The sequence below is a fragment of the Zalophus californianus genome, chromosome 6 (assembly GCF_009762305.2).
Source record: "Zalophus californianus isolate mZalCal1 chromosome 6, mZalCal1.pri.v2, whole genome shotgun sequence".
NCBI classification, from domain to species: domain Eukaryota; kingdom Metazoa; phylum Chordata; class Mammalia; order Carnivora; family Otariidae; genus Zalophus; species Zalophus californianus.
Genome location: NC_045600.1, coordinates 121,534,588 through 121,551,974, shown reverse-complemented (window position 1 = coordinate 121,551,974; position 17,387 = coordinate 121,534,588). Strand labels below are relative to the sequence as shown.

The 17,387-nt window shown below is 42.6% G+C and overlaps 1 protein-coding gene across 1 annotated transcript in view; it reads right to left on the bottom strand.

Moving 5' to 3' along the window:
- Positions 1 to 17,387, bottom strand: part of ATP10A (ATPase phospholipid transporting 10A (putative)) — a 205,873-nt gene that overhangs the window by 27,566 nt on the left and 160,920 nt on the right. Inside the window, 3 exon segments of the mRNA XM_027571792.2 lie at positions 4,796 to 4,980; positions 10,415 to 10,541; positions 10,635 to 10,738. Of these exon segments, the coding sequence (XP_027427593.1) occupies positions 4,796 to 4,980; positions 10,415 to 10,541; positions 10,635 to 10,738 (416 nt within the window).

Genomic DNA, 17,387 nt, shown 5'->3' with positions numbered 1-17,387 from the left:
CATCTAAACAAAAGATCAACAAGGAAATAAAGACTTTAAAAGACACACTGGACCAAATGGACTTCACAGACATATTCAGAACATTCCATCCCAAAGCAACAGAATACACATTCTTCTCTACTTCCCATGGAACATTCTCCAGAAGAGATCACATCCTAGGTCACAAATCAGGTCTCAAATGGTACCAAAAGATTGGGATTATTCCCTGCATATTTTCAGACCACAATGCTTTGAAACTAGAACTCAATCACAAGATGAAAGTCGGAAAGAATTCAAATACATGGAGGTTAAAGAGCATCCTACTAAAGAATGAATGGGTCAACCAGAAAATTAAAGAAGAATTAAAAAATATTCATGGAAACCAATGAAAATGAAAACACAACTGTTCAAAATCTTTGGGATACAGCAAAGGCAGTCCTAAGAGGAAAGTATATAGCAATACAAGCCTTTCTCAAGAAACAAGAAAGGTCTCAAATACACAACCTAACCCTACACCTAAAGGAGCTAGAGAATACACAGCAAATAAAGCCTACACACAGCAAGAACAGAGAAATAATAAAATCAGAGCAGAAATCAATGAACTAGAAACCAAAAGAATAGTAGAACAGATCAACGAAACTAGGAGATGGTTCTTTGAAAGAATTAACAAGATTGATAAACCTCTGGCCAGACTTATCAAAAAGAAAAGAGAAACGACCCAAATCGACAAAAACATGAATGAAAGAGGACAGATCACAACCAACACCAAAGAAATACAAACAATTATAAGAACATATTATGAGCAACTCTATGCCAGCAAATTAGATAACCTGGAAGAAATGGGTGCACAGTTGTATGGGTGCATACAACTAGAGATGTATCAACTACCAAAACTGAACCAGGAAGAAATAGAAAACCTGAACAGACCTATAACCATTAAGGAAATTGAAGCAGTCATCAAAAATGTCCCAACAAAACCCCAAGGCCAGATGGCTTCCCAGGGGAATTCTACCAAACATTTAAAGAAGAATTAATACCTATTCTCCTGAAACTGTTCCAAAAAATATAAATGGAAGGAAAACTTCCAAACTCATTTTATGAGGGCACCATTACCTTGATCCCAAAACCAAGCCCCATCCAAAAGGAGAGTTACAGACCAATATCCTTGATGAACACGGATGCAAAAATTCGTACCAAAGTACTAGCCAATAGGATCCAACAGTACATTAAAAGGATAATTCACCACGACCAAGTGGGATTTATCCCTGGGCTGCAAGGTTGGTTCAACATCTGCATATCAATCAATGTGATACAATACTTTAACAAAAGAAAGAACAAGAATCATATGATCCTCTCAATAGATGCAGAAAAAGCATTTGACAAAGTACAGCATACTTTCTTGATCAAAACTCTTCAGAGTATAGGGATAGAGGGTACATACCTCAATATCATAAAAGTCATCTATGAAAAACCTACAGCAAATATCATTCTCAATGGGGAAAAACTGAGAGCTTTCCCCCTAAGGTCAGGAATGTGGCAGGGATGTCCACTATCACCATTGCTATTCAACATAGTATTAGAAGTCCTAGGCACAGCAATCAGACAACAAAAAGAAATCAAAGGCATCCAAATCGGCAAAGAAGTCAAACTCTCACTCTTTGCACATGGTATGATACTTTATGTGGAAAACCCAAAAGACTCCACCCCAAAACTGCTAGAACTCATACAGGAATTCACTAAAGTGGCAGGATATAAAATCAATGCCCAGAAATCAGTGGCATTCCTATACACCAACAACAAGACAGAAGAAAGAGAAATTAAGGAGTCAATCCCATTTACAATTGCACCCAAAACCATAAGATACCTAGGAATAAATCTAACCAAAGAGGCAAAGGATCTGTACTCAGAAAACTATAAAATACTCATGAAAGAAATTGAGGAAGACACAAAGAAATGGAAAAATGTTCCATTCTCATGGATTGGAAGAAAAAATATTGTGAAGATGTCAATGCTACCTAGAGCAATCTACACATTCAATGCAATCCCCATCAAAAGACCATCCACTTTTTTCAAAGAAATGGAACAAATAATCCTACAATTTGTATGGAACCAGAAAAGACCCTGAATACCCAGAGGAATGTTGAAAAAGAAAAGCAAAGCTGGCGACATCACAATTCCAGACTTCGAGTTCTATCTATTACAAAGCTGTTCATCATCAAGACAGTATTGGACTGGCACAAAAACAGGCACATAGATCAATGGAACAGAATAGAGAGCCTAGAAATGGACCCTCAACTCTATGGTCAACTAATCTTTGACAAAGCAGGAAAGAATATTCAATGGAAAAAGAGTCTTCAATAAATGGTGTTGGGAAAATTGGACAGCCACATGCAGAAGAATGACACTGAACCATTTCCTTATACCACACACAAAAATAGACTCAACATGGTTGAAAGACTTAAATGTGAGACAGGAGTCCATCAAATTCCTAAAGGAGAACACAGGCAGCAATCTTTGACCTCAGCCGCAGCAACTTCTTCCTAGCAACATCACCAAAGGCAAGGGAAGCAAGGACAAAAATGAACTACTGGGACTTCATCAAGATAAAAAGCTTTTGCACAGCAAAACAGTCAACAAAACCAAAAGACAACTGACTGAATGGGAGAAGATATTTGCAAATGACATATCAGATAAAGGGCTAGTATCCAAAATCTATAAAGAACTTATCAAACTCAACAACCAAAGAACAAATGATCCAATCAAGAAATGGGCAGAAGACATGAACAGACATTTTTCCAAAGAAGACATCCAAATGGCCAACAGACACATGAAAAAGTGCTCAACATTGCTCAGCATCAGGGAAATCCAAATCGAAACCTCAATGAGATACCACCTCACACCAGTCAGAATGGCTAAAATTAACAAGTCAGGAAACAACGGATATTGGCGGGGATTCAGAGAAAGGGGAACCCTCCTCCACTGTTGGTGGGAATGCAAGCTGGTGCAACCACTCTGGAAAACAGTATGGAGTTTCCTCAAAATGTAAAGTAGAGCTACCATATGATACAGCAATTGCACTACTGGGTATTTACCCCAAAGATACAAATGTAGGGATCTGAAGGGGCACGTCCATCCCAATGTTCATAGCAGCAATGTCCACAATACGCAAACCGTGGAAAGAGCCAAGATGTCTATCAAGAGATGAACAGATAAAGAATAAGTGGTATATATATAGAATGGAATATTATGCAGCCATCAAAAGGAATGAGATCTTGCCATTTGCCCCGATGTGGATGGAACTGGAGGGTGTTATGCTAAGCGAAATAAGTCAATCAGAGAAAGACATGTACCATATGACCTCACTGATATGAGGAATTCTTAATCTCAGGAAAGAAACTAAGGTTTGCTGGAATGGGGGGGTGGGAGGGGTGGGGTGGCTGGGCGATAGACTTTGGGGAGGGTATGTGCTGTGGTGAGCACAGTGAATTCTGTTGAATCACAGATCTGTACCTCTGAAACAAATAATGCAATATATGTTGAGAAAAAAAAAAGAAGATAGCAGGAGGGGAAGAACAAAGGGGAGGAACTGGAGGGGTGACGAACCATGATAGACGATGGACTCTGAAAAACAAACTGAGTGTTCTAGAGGGGAGTGGGTAGGAGGATGGGTTAGCGTGGTGATGGGTAATTAAGGAGGGTACGTTCTGCATGGAGCACTGGGTGTTATGCATAAACAATGAATCATGGAACACTACATCAAAAACTAATTATGTAATGTATGGTGATTAACATAACATAATAAAAAAATAAAATGCAAAAAAGAAAAAAAGAAAAAATGGAATACTAAAAGATACTTTAAGTAACCCAAAGAAGGTGGTAAAGGGAATGGAAGAACTGAAAACAGAAAGAATAATCAGGGAAAAAAACTACCAAGAAAAGACTTCTAAAAAAAACCCAGAGGGCAGCATGATACTGGTGAAGGGATAGACACACAGGCCAGTGCACCAGAACAGAATATCCAGAAATAGACCCTAAAAAACATGACCACCTGATTTTCAATGAAAGTGTAAAGACAATTTAGTGGAAAAAAAGACTTTTCAACAAATGGTGCTGGATTAGTCAGCTATATGCAGTAGAATGAAGTTTGATCTGAACCTTATCCAAAATTCCACACAAAATGGAATGTGTCTAAAGGTGCAACAATAAACTACAAAACTTTTGGAACAATATATAGGAGAAATCTTTGTGGCTAGGCACATCTTAAATGTAACAGCTAAATGATAATCCATAAGAGAAAAAGTTGATGAATCAGACCTCATCATACAGCTCAAAAAGATGTTTCAATTGGGAGTTCACTCAAGGAATCAGAGTCCAGGCCAGGTTTATGAGAAGTAGATACTCCCTACATACTTGAAGATTTAAATAGATAAATGTGACTGGATGAAAACTCTTAAGTGCCCAGCGGGCATCCCTGAGACAACCCATCCCATCCTGAGTACATCGATGCTGAATGGATTGGTTCACTGACTTGTGTGACCTCACGAAACAATTTTCCAATATTGTTGACATGAATAGGTCAGGAAAAAGCAGGTTGAATTTTGCATTAATAAAGTCCAGGGATGCATCCCTCGGAAATTAAGAAATCCCATCAAATCCCACATCTTCCTAGGCAATGACAAGAACATGTAAGAAACCCAACACAGGTGCAAACGGAGAGGTAGAGGACAAAGAAATGGAAGGTATTCCTGTTGCTGTGGGGGTTAGGTAGGTATGAAGCTGGCCCAGGCAGAGCATGGCTTCCTGGAAACCTACATACCTGGGATTCAGCATTCAGGGTGATGACTTCCTCATCATGGTCCAGCAGTTTGCAGGCATATGCAATGTTAATGGCTGTTTCTTGTTTGTCACCAGTGAGAACCCAAATCTGCAGGCCTGCTTGACGCAATTTAGCAATGGTTTCTGGGACTCCATCCTGCAGGCGATCTTCAATCCCAGTGGCACCTGGTCAAATGTGCAAGTGTAGGTGAGCCCCCTCTGCACATGCCCTCAGATCCTGATGGGGCACGAATGTCATTGCCAACATACCAAAGATGCTGGCATGACCCCATAGACTGGGACCTACTTGATGCCTGTCTCATGTGGATGATGATTCATCATTTCTGGACCCTGGTGAACACTTTCAGTAGCTCCCTCGATTGACACAGTCACGAATGACTCAGAATGACTGTGAGGCACTGAACATAATTCTCTGTACTTAAAACAAAGCACTTCTAGTGCTTTCTAACAGGTGGCTAATTTTTAACATAACAGATAACTTGGAAACAAAGCTTGTGGGGAGATGGTGGGAATGACCATATTCTGAAGGATGAAAAAGTTTTAAAAATTATCCATTCCATACAAAGCTTCTGAATGACATCCACAATATTTGCCCTCAGCAATGCTTACTGTCAGCTGTCTAAACAGACCACACAAGCCCATTATTTCTTGAAAGCAACATTATCCAGAATGTACTTTTTCCATAAATTAGCATATTAATAAATATGCAGGCTTCTGTACATTGGGACAAATTTTCTACCCAGTGCAGAAAGGTGCTCTACAGGTCAGCCTCAGTTTTTTTCCTATTGTCAATTTAATGAGATGGTCTCTATCTTCTCTCTAGAAATACAGCATTGACTGAGGACACCTCATTGGCCCTGCCCTTCTCTTTTATGTCACACTGTTCCCTGTGCTGAGAGCTGATATGGGCTGAATGTGTCCCCTTATCCCCATAATTTATAGGATGAAGCCCTAACCCTCACTGTGATGGCATTAGGAGGGAAGGTGGAAGACTCATAACTGAGGTTAGTGCCCTTATAATAAGGGACACAAGAGAGATGATCTCCCTCCACCATTCAAGGATACAGAAGGAAGATAGCCATCTGCAAGCCAGGAAGAGAGCCCTTTAAGGAACCAAACTGGCCGGCACTTCGATATGGGACTTCCAGCCTCCATAACTGTGAGAAATCAATGTCTGCTGTTTAAGCTGCCCAGTCTGTGGTATTTTGCTATGACAGCCTGAAATGACTAAGATAGACACCACTTCCCTTTCTCCTCCTAGAACAGATGAGTTGGCAGGTGTAGGGAGGATGGAGTCAAGGTATAATACATGTACAAAAAACGTGCAATTCTTAAATGTATCCTATAATGCACTTTCACAAATCCCACTCCTGTTTAACTAGCCCTGAGCTCAGGTAACAGCATCACCAGCTCTCCAGAAGCCCCCTCAAGGGTAAGTGGCAGTCTTCTCTCTTCCATCTCATGCAGCCTGTGCAATGTGTTGGACCCGGGCCTACCTTTAATTTGAATGCACAGAAGACTAAGTGGGAACTTGGGAAGGGCCCAGAAAGGAAGAGGAGATATTGCACCCAAGCTGCCCTCAGCTCTGAATCACAGAGTCTGCAAGATAAGGACCAGGCAGGGGTGTGGGTCTCAAAGTATGCTTAGGAATAAACCATGTTATGTTCCATGTTCATTGTGAGCATATTCCTGACAACCCAGGTGCTGGAAGGCCATCTGGTCTTGGCCTTTCTTCCCTCCCCCAGACCCCTGGCTCTAGCATGGGGAGACAGTGGGTACTCTAGGTCTCTGGCTCCCTACTTTCACCATCCAACAGAGTTGACATCTACCAAGGCATCCTAAGTATCACTTCTGCTGTGATACATTCCCTGATATCCAGGGAAAGAGGGAGGGATGACAACGTCTGCCTTCATGTATTCAAAATGCCTTGTTCAGGGGCATCTAGGTGGCACAGTTGGTTAAGTGTCCAACTCTTGGTTTTGGCTCGGGTCATGATCTCAGGGTCGTGAGATCAAGCCCCGCATTGGGGCCCTGTGCTCAGCATGGAGTCTGGTTAGAGTTTCTCTCTCCCTCTGCCCCTCCTCCTGCATGTGCTCTCTCTTTTTTAAAAAAATATCCTGTTCATACTTAATAATAACAATGGTTATGGAATAATCATAATGATGGCTAATCTTGATGAATTACTAATTGTCAGGCAAAAATTTCTGCAGCATCCCTAACATGTGAGTACTACAATTATCCTCACCATATAGATCTGGGAAGCAAAGCTGAGAGAGATTAGTTAGCAAGGGAAGGGCTATAGCCTTCCATGCATGGTATGTCTCACGCTCCAAACCTCCCTATATGGCTGCTCTAGGAGAACTCCCACTACAGAACAGAGCTTTGTGTGTAATTCAGCCAGTTACCCACCCTTCACTAGATGGCAACTTACTGTAGAAGGGACTTGTAACTCCCCACCTTTGTATATTAGCTGCTCAGCCAGAGCTCCTTGATATATGTCCTCCAAGAAAGAAAGCAGGGGAAGGACTTACAGATAAATTCCAGTCCTTCAGGGAAAACCTAACACCTTCAAAATCAAGCATCTTCATTTCAGGAGCTAACTGGTCTAAGTAATGGGCCCCGACTGGGTCGCTGGACTGATCCTAACCTCTATGTGCAGCTTTGAATCAAACATAGAATATTACTGAACTCATAAAGAGAATTATGTAAAGTATGTCTATCTCAGCACGATGATATCCTATGGCCAAGGATAAAGGGTAAATCTCGGGAACAGTCCTTTAAAAATTATCTGGAAGCACAGTGGTCTTTCTTCAGCTCTTTAAGGTAGCTTACTAGCAATGGAATCTATGTAACTTAGAGTAAATGCCACCTCTCTACAGCCTGAGCCTTGGGAGAACCTGGCATTTTGAGTGTTATAACAGGGTATGTAGTAGGGTTCAAGCTAGTGCCACCATGCTTCACTGTGATCAAATGTCAGGTGGCTTTTCATGGGAGGGGAGTTTCAGATGACATCTGGAAATACAAACAGGAATGCTGGGGAATGTGAACAGAATGTTGTCCTTTGAATTTAGGTTCTTGGCCAGAACAGTATGGAAAAGAAAATTTCAAGAACACAGTATAAATGGTGACCCTTCCTTTGTAGTTCCCTGATGTTATTTAATATAAGAACCTAAATGAAAAGTTTTAGAAGGAGTATTTGGCTTTGGGCTTATTAAAAATATAAACAGCTTACTTTGCATTTCTTAAAAATGAATCTGAGGAGTTGGAACACAGTGCCTGTGGATAAAGCTGTGGTGAACACTAAGGTGGTGGCTCTTCTATTCTCCAGCTCATCATCTGAACCGAAATATCCCAGGTTGGGGGAGATGCTAAGTGTTTAACAACCAGCTAGTAGGAGGGAAGCTGATTTGCTGCATTTTCCCATTTCTGTGGTGCAAATACACTCACCTTGGCTGATGTCAAGCTACCAACAGCATCAAAAAGCTATGCAAAATTCCTGAAAATTTATGCAAAACAGCAAATGGTGATTGTAAAATTTCTGAAAATGTATGAAAAGGCTCTCAGCAGCAGGCATGAGCAGACTCAAGGACACTGATGGTGCCCACTGTGGGCATTCCAGTAGTTCCTTCACTGATTCATCTCAGAGCCCTTTAACAGACCCCTGGAGATAAACATCCACTCAGGATGACAGCAGAACGTGGCTGAATCAAGATTCTGAAAAACTCTATTAACCCGGCCCCAACAGAAAAAAAACAAAACAAAACTGGAATGAGGATAAGTAGAAAACCTTCCTTTTAGACACTTACATAGTTGCCCAAACAAAAATTACAGAATCCAGGCTAGAAAGCAAATCCCCTGAAAAAGATCTAGGAAGATGAGTTGATCTCAAGTTCAATATGAACTTAGGGTATTCTAGGGCTGTCAAAAATTCAGGACATGTTAACAGAGATACAGCATGGGGGCAAGGGAGGTGATGGATGCCCAACCACCAGAGGGAGTCTGTATAGAAGAGGCCAGCCAGGCTGTAAACAGATGTGGAGGCAGTAACATAAGACTCATCACCACATGCTGCTGAGTACTGGACCCTGTGCTTGGACCTCACTTAGTGCTCCACTGGGCACCCCCTCCGTTCATCCCTGCAGGATTATTATCCAGCAGACAAGGAGACTGGGATGCCAAAAAGACTGAGTCACTTGCCCAGGGTCTCATGGCCAGTAAGTGACAGAGCCAGGACTGGATAGACAACCAAGCTAAGCCTCCTAGACTCTGAAAGAAGGAAAGGTAGGGATGCCTAAAAATATAGGTGGACAGCGTGGGGACTCACAGCCAAGCCCTCAAACAGTTAAGGTCTCACCCTCTGGAAAAGGGAAGAGATTCCGTCTGCCTTGCTCCACAGGGTGGGACCAGCACCCACTGGAAGAAGGGACCGGCGAGGCAAATTTTACTCCATTCAAGAGTCAGAGCTCTCCAGGGAGAGTGCCCTGCAGTGAAGGGACAGAGAAGTGGACCTGCCCATGGGCCAGAAAGACCAGCAGGAACCCCTGCCTATCCCCCAGGTCTGGTCAACAGTGACTTCTGGAGAAGCATGCTCTAGATATGAACAGTCCCAGTATATTAAAACCTGGAAGGTTAGAAAAAGCACAGCTCTCTTCCAAGTGTTTCATTTAATCAACCCCCAGGGATACTGCTCATGATGTCTCTGGGCATCTGGATCTAGGGGCTTTTTTGAGCAGTGCATGCCCTCCTATAAGACACCAGAGGCAAAAAAGAATATTATATGAAGTGTATATGTTATGCTATTAAATATATTAATTATTATATTAGATATGTATATATAGATATATAGGTAGCCCAACTCCTTTGTCCAGGGAACAAGACCATATGAATTACAGCCTTTCTGTATTAAATGGAGAGGGATGGACTCCAGTTTCTCCATGCCCAGGTATGCCATCTGACTCTCAGCACCATGGGATGGGGTGTGTGCGTGTACACAGCATGATCACATTCAGTTCCTGGTGTGGTCAGAGAGCACATATATAAAGACTCAGCTAATTTAATACAAACTTAATACTAAATATTTAAAATGTTAAAATAAATATTCTTATAAATACTAATATGAATACAGTAGAAAATATGAGCACATTTTAGTAAAAATGAGCTCGTTTTCTTTTCATCCAAACTGAATCTATGAAACATTCATAAGATGTAAAGTGTAGCCATTTCTGGAATCCAACAGTTTCTTTTTGTTTTAGGGGTAGGAGGTGGAGGGAGTCCCTTCAAGCTTCAGTTGTTGAGAAGCCTCGTTCCTCATCTCTATTTTTAGTGGGAAAGCAGGGTTTAGGGGGAGGCAAGTCAGGTGTTGTCACTGGGTACCTGGTGGGACAGCATGTGGAATACTACAGAGACGGTCCATGGTGTGAATATTTAATCAAGGATGGCTGGGCCTGGGGGCCATGCTAGCATCAGGCTAGCCAACTCCTTAACCAAGCCCAGCAGGTGCAGAGCTGCCAATGACTAGAGCCATGTCACCACCCCATCCAGGACTGTCTCTGCAAATTCCACATTGCTCAGTGCAACATGTGCTCATGTGCATAATTACCCAACAGATGCAAATTTGTTTCCAGGCGAATGGCAGACTGGAAAAGAAGCTCCTCACGGTTGTCCAGGGAAGATTCTGCTTCTAAGTGGCTTTGCAACCAACAGGCATACTCTTCTTCACTCAGAACCTACGTGAGACACACTGGTGAGTGCCACATAGGCACCGAGTACCATGGGGGCAGCAGTCAGTATCCATGCTTGTGGAGGTGGCACCCACTCACCCTCTTGGCAATGCACAAGGTGCGCAGGCCTTCCACGGCGTACAGGTTGAGGTAATTCTGAGTCTTGCTTCGGATTTTCTTTTGATGCCTTCCTCTGGCATCATCTAGGTTGGAGTAGAAGCAGAAACACGGATAAGTAAGAACAACGGAGTCTGGAGGCTCGCGGACCACTCCACAAACCTCAGGTAGCTTTGCACTGTGTTGAAACAACTCTACGTATGTAGCGTACCCCAGATGAGAGGTCAGCACCACCCCAGAGGTTCTAGCCCGGAAGCTCTTCTCACCCAGCTTCCAGGCCAGCTTCCCATGAAAACAGCCATGTTTTTAAGGTCTCAATGTAGTCACACTCACAGACAAACAAAGCAGAATAGTGGTTGCCAAGAGCTGGGTTGACAAGAGGAATTGTCCAATGGGTAAAGAGTTTGTTTTGCAAGATAAAGTTCTGGAGACCTGTTGCACAGCCATGTGGATCCACTTAACACTCCTGAACTGTACACTTATTAAGAGGGTAAGTTTTAGGTCATGTGGGTTTTTTTTTTTTTTTTAACCACAATTAAAAAGAAAGAGCTAAGTCCACTAGTAAGAGTTCTCCAGACACCCACACTGTTCTGTTTCCTGGAGACACAGCTGAGCAGACTTACTGGTTATTACCAAACTTCAGAAGTGCTGACTCGGAGCCTCACCCAACTGTGGCATCCATGACAAGGTGACACACACTTTCCTAAGTCTACCGTTTTCGTGGGCCGCCAATTATGAGTGGAAAGGCATAATGCACTTTGGTTTGTGCATGATGAAAGTATATGATGACTGTGTTTCAGGGTCAGTGCTCTAGCTGGCTGCATTTGGAATTGCATTTTGTTGCAATGCATTAAGAAGGAACATCACAAGAGCAACCTTCCCCTTTGATTTACTCCAACGCCCTCCAATAAGAGGCATGTGTGAAGCCTCCGCACTACTAGATTCATCCCGGGTCTATTTCATCACTTATAAACAGTATAGAATTTAAAGTAAAAGCTGTTATTGTAAAAAGAGCCACATTGTATTTTTGACTGTTACTAATGACCTTTGTTGAAATGGGAAGCTCATATAAAAAAAAGCTTTATTAGAGATTTTATTTATTTGTCAGAGAGAGGGAAAGAGAGCACAAGCAGGGGGAGGGGCAGAGGGAGAAGCAGGCTCCCTGTTGAGCAAGGAGCCCAATGCGAGACTCGATCCCAGGAGCTGGGATCATGACCTGAGCTAAAGGCAGACGCTTAACTGACTGAGCCACCCAGGCACCCCTAAACAATGCTTTATTAGGAGTGATCTGGTATCCTTTCACCTAGGAGGTGGATGTAAATGAAGGTACATACTCTTCCAGTTTGTGAAAAATTGTACTTGAATACAAAGTGCAGTTTCTATCCCCAGAACACCAGTAGTATTACCAGATAGAATATAAGATGTGCAAATATCACATAAAACATGCTTTTACTAAAAATATTATGTTTTTTATCTGAAATTCAAATTTAACTGGGCATTCAATATATTTTGTTTGCTGAATCTGGCAAATCTACTTACCAGTGGTGAGGCTTCTGGTCTGAGAGAGGCTGTCTACTATCTGAGTCAGGTCCTGGGCAAACTGGCCCTGGGAGAAACACTTTCACCTCTTAGACATGTGTTCTCCATAAAGAAGATAGCACCCTGAGGGCCTAAAACATTGGTTCCGGGGCAAAAAATTTTAATTATATATTTAAAACCTACTTAGGCATAGCATAAGGCACAGATATATATACAGTACATAAACAAATATGCAGCATATCTGTGGCATTAAAATGGGAGATAATTAAAAAATGTCTAAAAAGGCTCCTTAAGGGAGCGATGAAAAAAAGAGAGATTGGAAACACCTCCCTAGATTAGATTGCTTTGCTTTAAGAATTTAAATTTCCTGAAAAGATGACACTCAAAATACGACATCTTAATTTTGACTACCATTTACTCCTGATATTGTGATAGCAATTCTCAGAAGGGGATGATAACAATATTCCAGATGCTTTATTTGAGCAAAGACATGTCTATCTGAGGGCCTTTGGAATTAGAATAATAATAATAAAGTACTTTGGTTCTCCAGAGAGGGGAGGGGAAGACTGCACTCCAGCAAAGGAGCAGCATGCAGGAGCTGAGACTGAACACTTGGTCAAAACAGAACTGATGAGCTAGAGGAGGCAGGCCAGGTGGCTCGGCACGCTGGGTGCCCTGGATGAGTGTGTGATCCCACAGGCAGCCATGTGAAGCTGTTTCTGTATGGGGCCACCACAGCAGAGCCTGGAACTGAGCCCACCCAGCCCTTCCGGGAGAGAAGCAGTGACTGCCCTGCCTCATCCCCTCAACTCCTCCAGACTTGCAGACACACACCTCCTCTGCCACTTAAGGTAAAACCTGGCTCCTGATTATCACTCAACCTCTCCTTTGTAGATTCCCAACTGCACCAGGGACTGCACAGTCCCTGGGAAGAGCCAATGTTAGGGTTTGTAGGATTGGTTCTTTATGAATGCTGGGATATGTCCACATTCTAATGGAGGGGCCAGGATGGTGGAAAGAACTCAAGCTCAAAGTGGAAGACCACCAAGTAGCTGGGGGCACCTAAGAAGAGTATATTGGGTGCTGTCCTAGAAAGCAAACCCAGGGACCCCCAGAGTTATGTGGTCAGCCCGGCTCTCCTGCACTCTTCTCAGACTGCAGGTATTCTAACCATTCACATTGCATTTTGAGTGATACTCATGCAATATCAGCCTCTTCTTTCTGATATCCTACAGGCCACCCAGATCCCATGCGGCTTTCCCATCTATGGTAGTAGGAAGAATGCTGTGTCTGCAACACAGCTACCTGGGTAATGAGCAACATCATGGGCAGAAGTGGAACCAATGCTACCCAGAGCCTCCTGGCGGGTGGTGGTGGCCTGAGGGGCCCAGAGAGAAGATCCCTGAAGCCACATCTGGGATTGGGGGGCACGCACAGTGTCTGACAGTAACAGCTCCTGTCAGTCTGTAAAGATGACTCCCATGTCACTGACCTCAAGATGCAGCAGGACTGAAAGGAACCCTCTTCCAGCTCTGGCTGAGCAGGGCAGATGGACATGGCTGGCAATGCTCAGGACCTCACAGGAAAACATCCACTCCTACACATGATTTTGACATGTGGTCTTAACATGCCCAAAGTGGTATTTCCATTTCTTCTATACTTGAGTCAAATTTATTTCTCCTATAAGGAGTTTCATCTTAGTCAGATGGTAAAATAAAAAGGTGAATTCTCTTCCTTGTTGATGCATGCATTTACTGATCCTACTGAAGAGCAGCAAAGTGTGAGGCCCATGCTAGATGGTGGGCTACTCTCCATCCTCACTCTTGGAGGAGGGTAGAGCTGTCTGGGTGTTTGGGTCTTAAACACCACACCAAGTGGCAACTGGACCAAACGTCAAGCAAGTGATTCTTAAGGGGAAGGAACCGGAGAGAAGGGAAAGGGACCTAAACTTAGACCAGACACTGTGCTAGGGGCTTGGACAGGGGCTTCTTGTGAAGTCAGCATCCTGATTTCCTCTGTGCAGATGGGAAACAGAGGCAAAGAAAGTAAATGACTTATCCAGGGTCATTCTAGCCATAAACATAGACCTGGGATTTGAACAGAGGTCTGTAGGTACCAGGGTGGGGTGGAGCCCCCATTTTATACCCGATTCCATACAACTTCCAAGACACGATCGTGTCCTGAGAATACAACACACTAACACAGTCACATCCACCATAAGTGTAGCCTCCTCATGCCTTGTTTGCTAAAGTGTTAGGTCTCTTTGGAGAAAGATCTTAAAGATCTGAAGTCATCCAGAGGATAATACTTGTGTGCCTACCTCACTTTATCACCAGCACACAGGTACAGCAGCTCAGCTCTAATGCTCTGCTTCTGCAGCACAGGTAAGTGCTGTGCAAGTCTGCTCCTCTCCACACCCATCCACCCCACAAAGTAAAAGCTGAATGATTTATACATAAGGCCAGGGTGTCACCAGTGGATAACTTCAAGGTGACAGCTCCTCTCTTGAGAATCCAATGGGGTCTTGGAACCTCCTGAATCTTAAGTTGCTGGATGTCTACATGTACCTCTTCCCTATCAACCTATCTGACCTGCACACTGCTTGGAAATTCCTAGAGTAAGGCGGAGAGCTACACAAACTGTTTATTTTTAATTTGCCCCTTTCACTGTCATGGTTTGGGCAATGTGTAACTACAGCAATGTTGTTCTTTTACGTGTCTCTTCCATGGTGGAACAGATGGAAGGCTTTGCTTCTTCTCATCTATAGTTACCTATATATGGGTAGTAATTTCCTCCCAGAGACCTGCAGTTGTGGAGGAGGTGAGCACAACAGCAAAGCTACACTGGGGCTGCAGGATTAGGTGGAGGGGGCTACAAGGCTCCCCAGCCTGCACATAGTCTCCCTGCAACCCACCCTCCCCATCCTGACCTTGAAGTTGACTATGAGTGGTAGGAGTTGTTTGCACTTTCTCTAGAAATTTGAGAATTCTTCCTCATTTAAAAGAATGATCTGCCAGCAGAGTACAAGTGTGGTGACTATGGCAGCCTTCTTGGTTTTTCTTATGTCTTTTGCACAGCTCAGTAGGGTCCCTGGCCCTCTCTGTACGGTGGGTCCTACCTACCCCCGTGTCCTACCCTTGTTTGCTAGTGCTACCGTAGGTCTTTTACCTTATACATGACCTGCTGTATGTGGTAATGTCTGAAATACAGTGGTCCATTAAATTGTCTTTAATGAAAGGCTGTGGAAAAGGACAAAGACGATTTTTTTTTACAATATAATTAAATCTGCTCAGATAATTGCCATATCTTTTTCTTTTGCGTAGATGCAAAATCAAATTTCGCAATAAAGAAGGCTTTATTCCAAAGCCTACATTCCAAAAATGTATTTGGAAGCTTTCTTTCCTCTTCTCCTTTTTAGAATAGTTTGAGGAGAATAGGTATTAACTCTTCTTTAAATGTTAGGCAGAATTCACCTATGAATCCATCTGGTCCTGGATTTTATTTTTTGGTAGTTTTTTGATTACCAATTCAATTTCATTACTGTTAGTCTGTTCAGATTTTCTATTTCTTCTTGAAATAGAAAATTTTCTATTTTCTATAGAAAATCTTTCTACTTCTTCAGTTTAAGAAGATTGTATGTTGCTAGAAATTTATCTATTTCTTCTAGGTTGTCCAATTTGTTAGCATACAATTTTTTTGTAGTATTCTCTATAATCCTTTGTATTCTGTGGTGTCAGTTGTTACTTCTCCTTTCTTCTTTCTGGTTTTATTTATTTGGGTCCTTTTTTATTTCTTGATGAGCCTGGCTAAGGCTTATCAATTTTGTTTATCTTTTTCAAAGAACCAGCTCATGGTTTTAATGATTTTTTCTACTGTTTTTTTTAGTCTCTATGTCATTTATTTTTGCTGTGATCTTTTTTTTTATTTTATTTCATTTATTTGAGAGAGAGAATGAGAGAGAGAGAGAGAGCACATGAGACGGGGGAGGGTCAGAGGGAGAAGCAGACTCGATACGGGACTCCATCCTGGGACTCCAGGATCATGACCTGAGCCGAAGGCAGTCGCTTAACCAACTGAGCCACCCAGGCGCCCTTTGTTGTGATCTTTACTATTTCCTTCCTTCTACTCCTCTTAGTCTTTGTTTGTTCTTCTTTTACTAGTTCCTTTAGGCATAAGGTTAGACTGTTTATTTGAGCTTCTTGTTTTTTTGAGGTAGGCCTGTATCTCTATATACTCCCCTCTTATGATCATCTTTGCTGCATCCCATAGGTTTTGGACCACTGTATTTTCATTTTCATCTGTTTCCATATACTTTCTGATTTCTTCTTTGATTGCTTTATTGACCCTTTGGTTGCTTAGTATCATGTTGTTTAGCTTCCATGTGTTTGTGTTTTTTTCCAGTGTCCTTTTTTCTCCCCAGTAAATGGTGGGAAAATTGGACAGCCACATGCAGAAGAATGAAACTGGACCACTATCTTATACATATACACAAATAAACTCAAAATGGATGAAAGACTTAAATGTGAGACCCGAAACCATAAAAATCCTAGAGGATAACATAGGCAGTAATTTCTCTGACATTGGCCATAGCCACATTTTTTCTAGACAGGTCTCCTGAGGCAAGGGAAACATAAGCATAAAATCTCCATCAAAATAAAAAGCTTCTGCACAGCAAAGGAAACAATCAACAAAACCAAAAGGCAACCTATGGAATGGGGAAATGAAGAAGACTCTTGGAATGCAAAATCAGCCTATGAATTGGATTCTATGTCCACTCTAGCACAGAACCCCTGGGGTGGAAAGGTAAATCCTACCCTCTGGTAGGTTATTGCCATGAAAAGCTATCCAAACTGTTTTCGGAGACCTGTTTACAACAGTTCTGCCATGGGAAAAGGATTTTCTCTGCAGAGATCCTCCAGTGCACCTCTCCACAGCAGAGTGCTGCTGTACCTGGGAGCCAGGAGTCCCGTTCGGAGGCACTGAGATTGTGGCGAAAGGACTATGGGAAGTAAAGTATTCTCTAGCTCCATCCCAGAGCTCTGGAAAGGACACACCCAGTGGACAGGCTTTCACAGCAGGTTATACCTAGAGATGTTTCCAGGATACAACAGACAGGGAGACTGCAGGTCAGGGAGCAGAACCACAGCATGTACCCCTGTGTCTGCCAAAAGCATCTTCACCTCCATTCCACCTCTC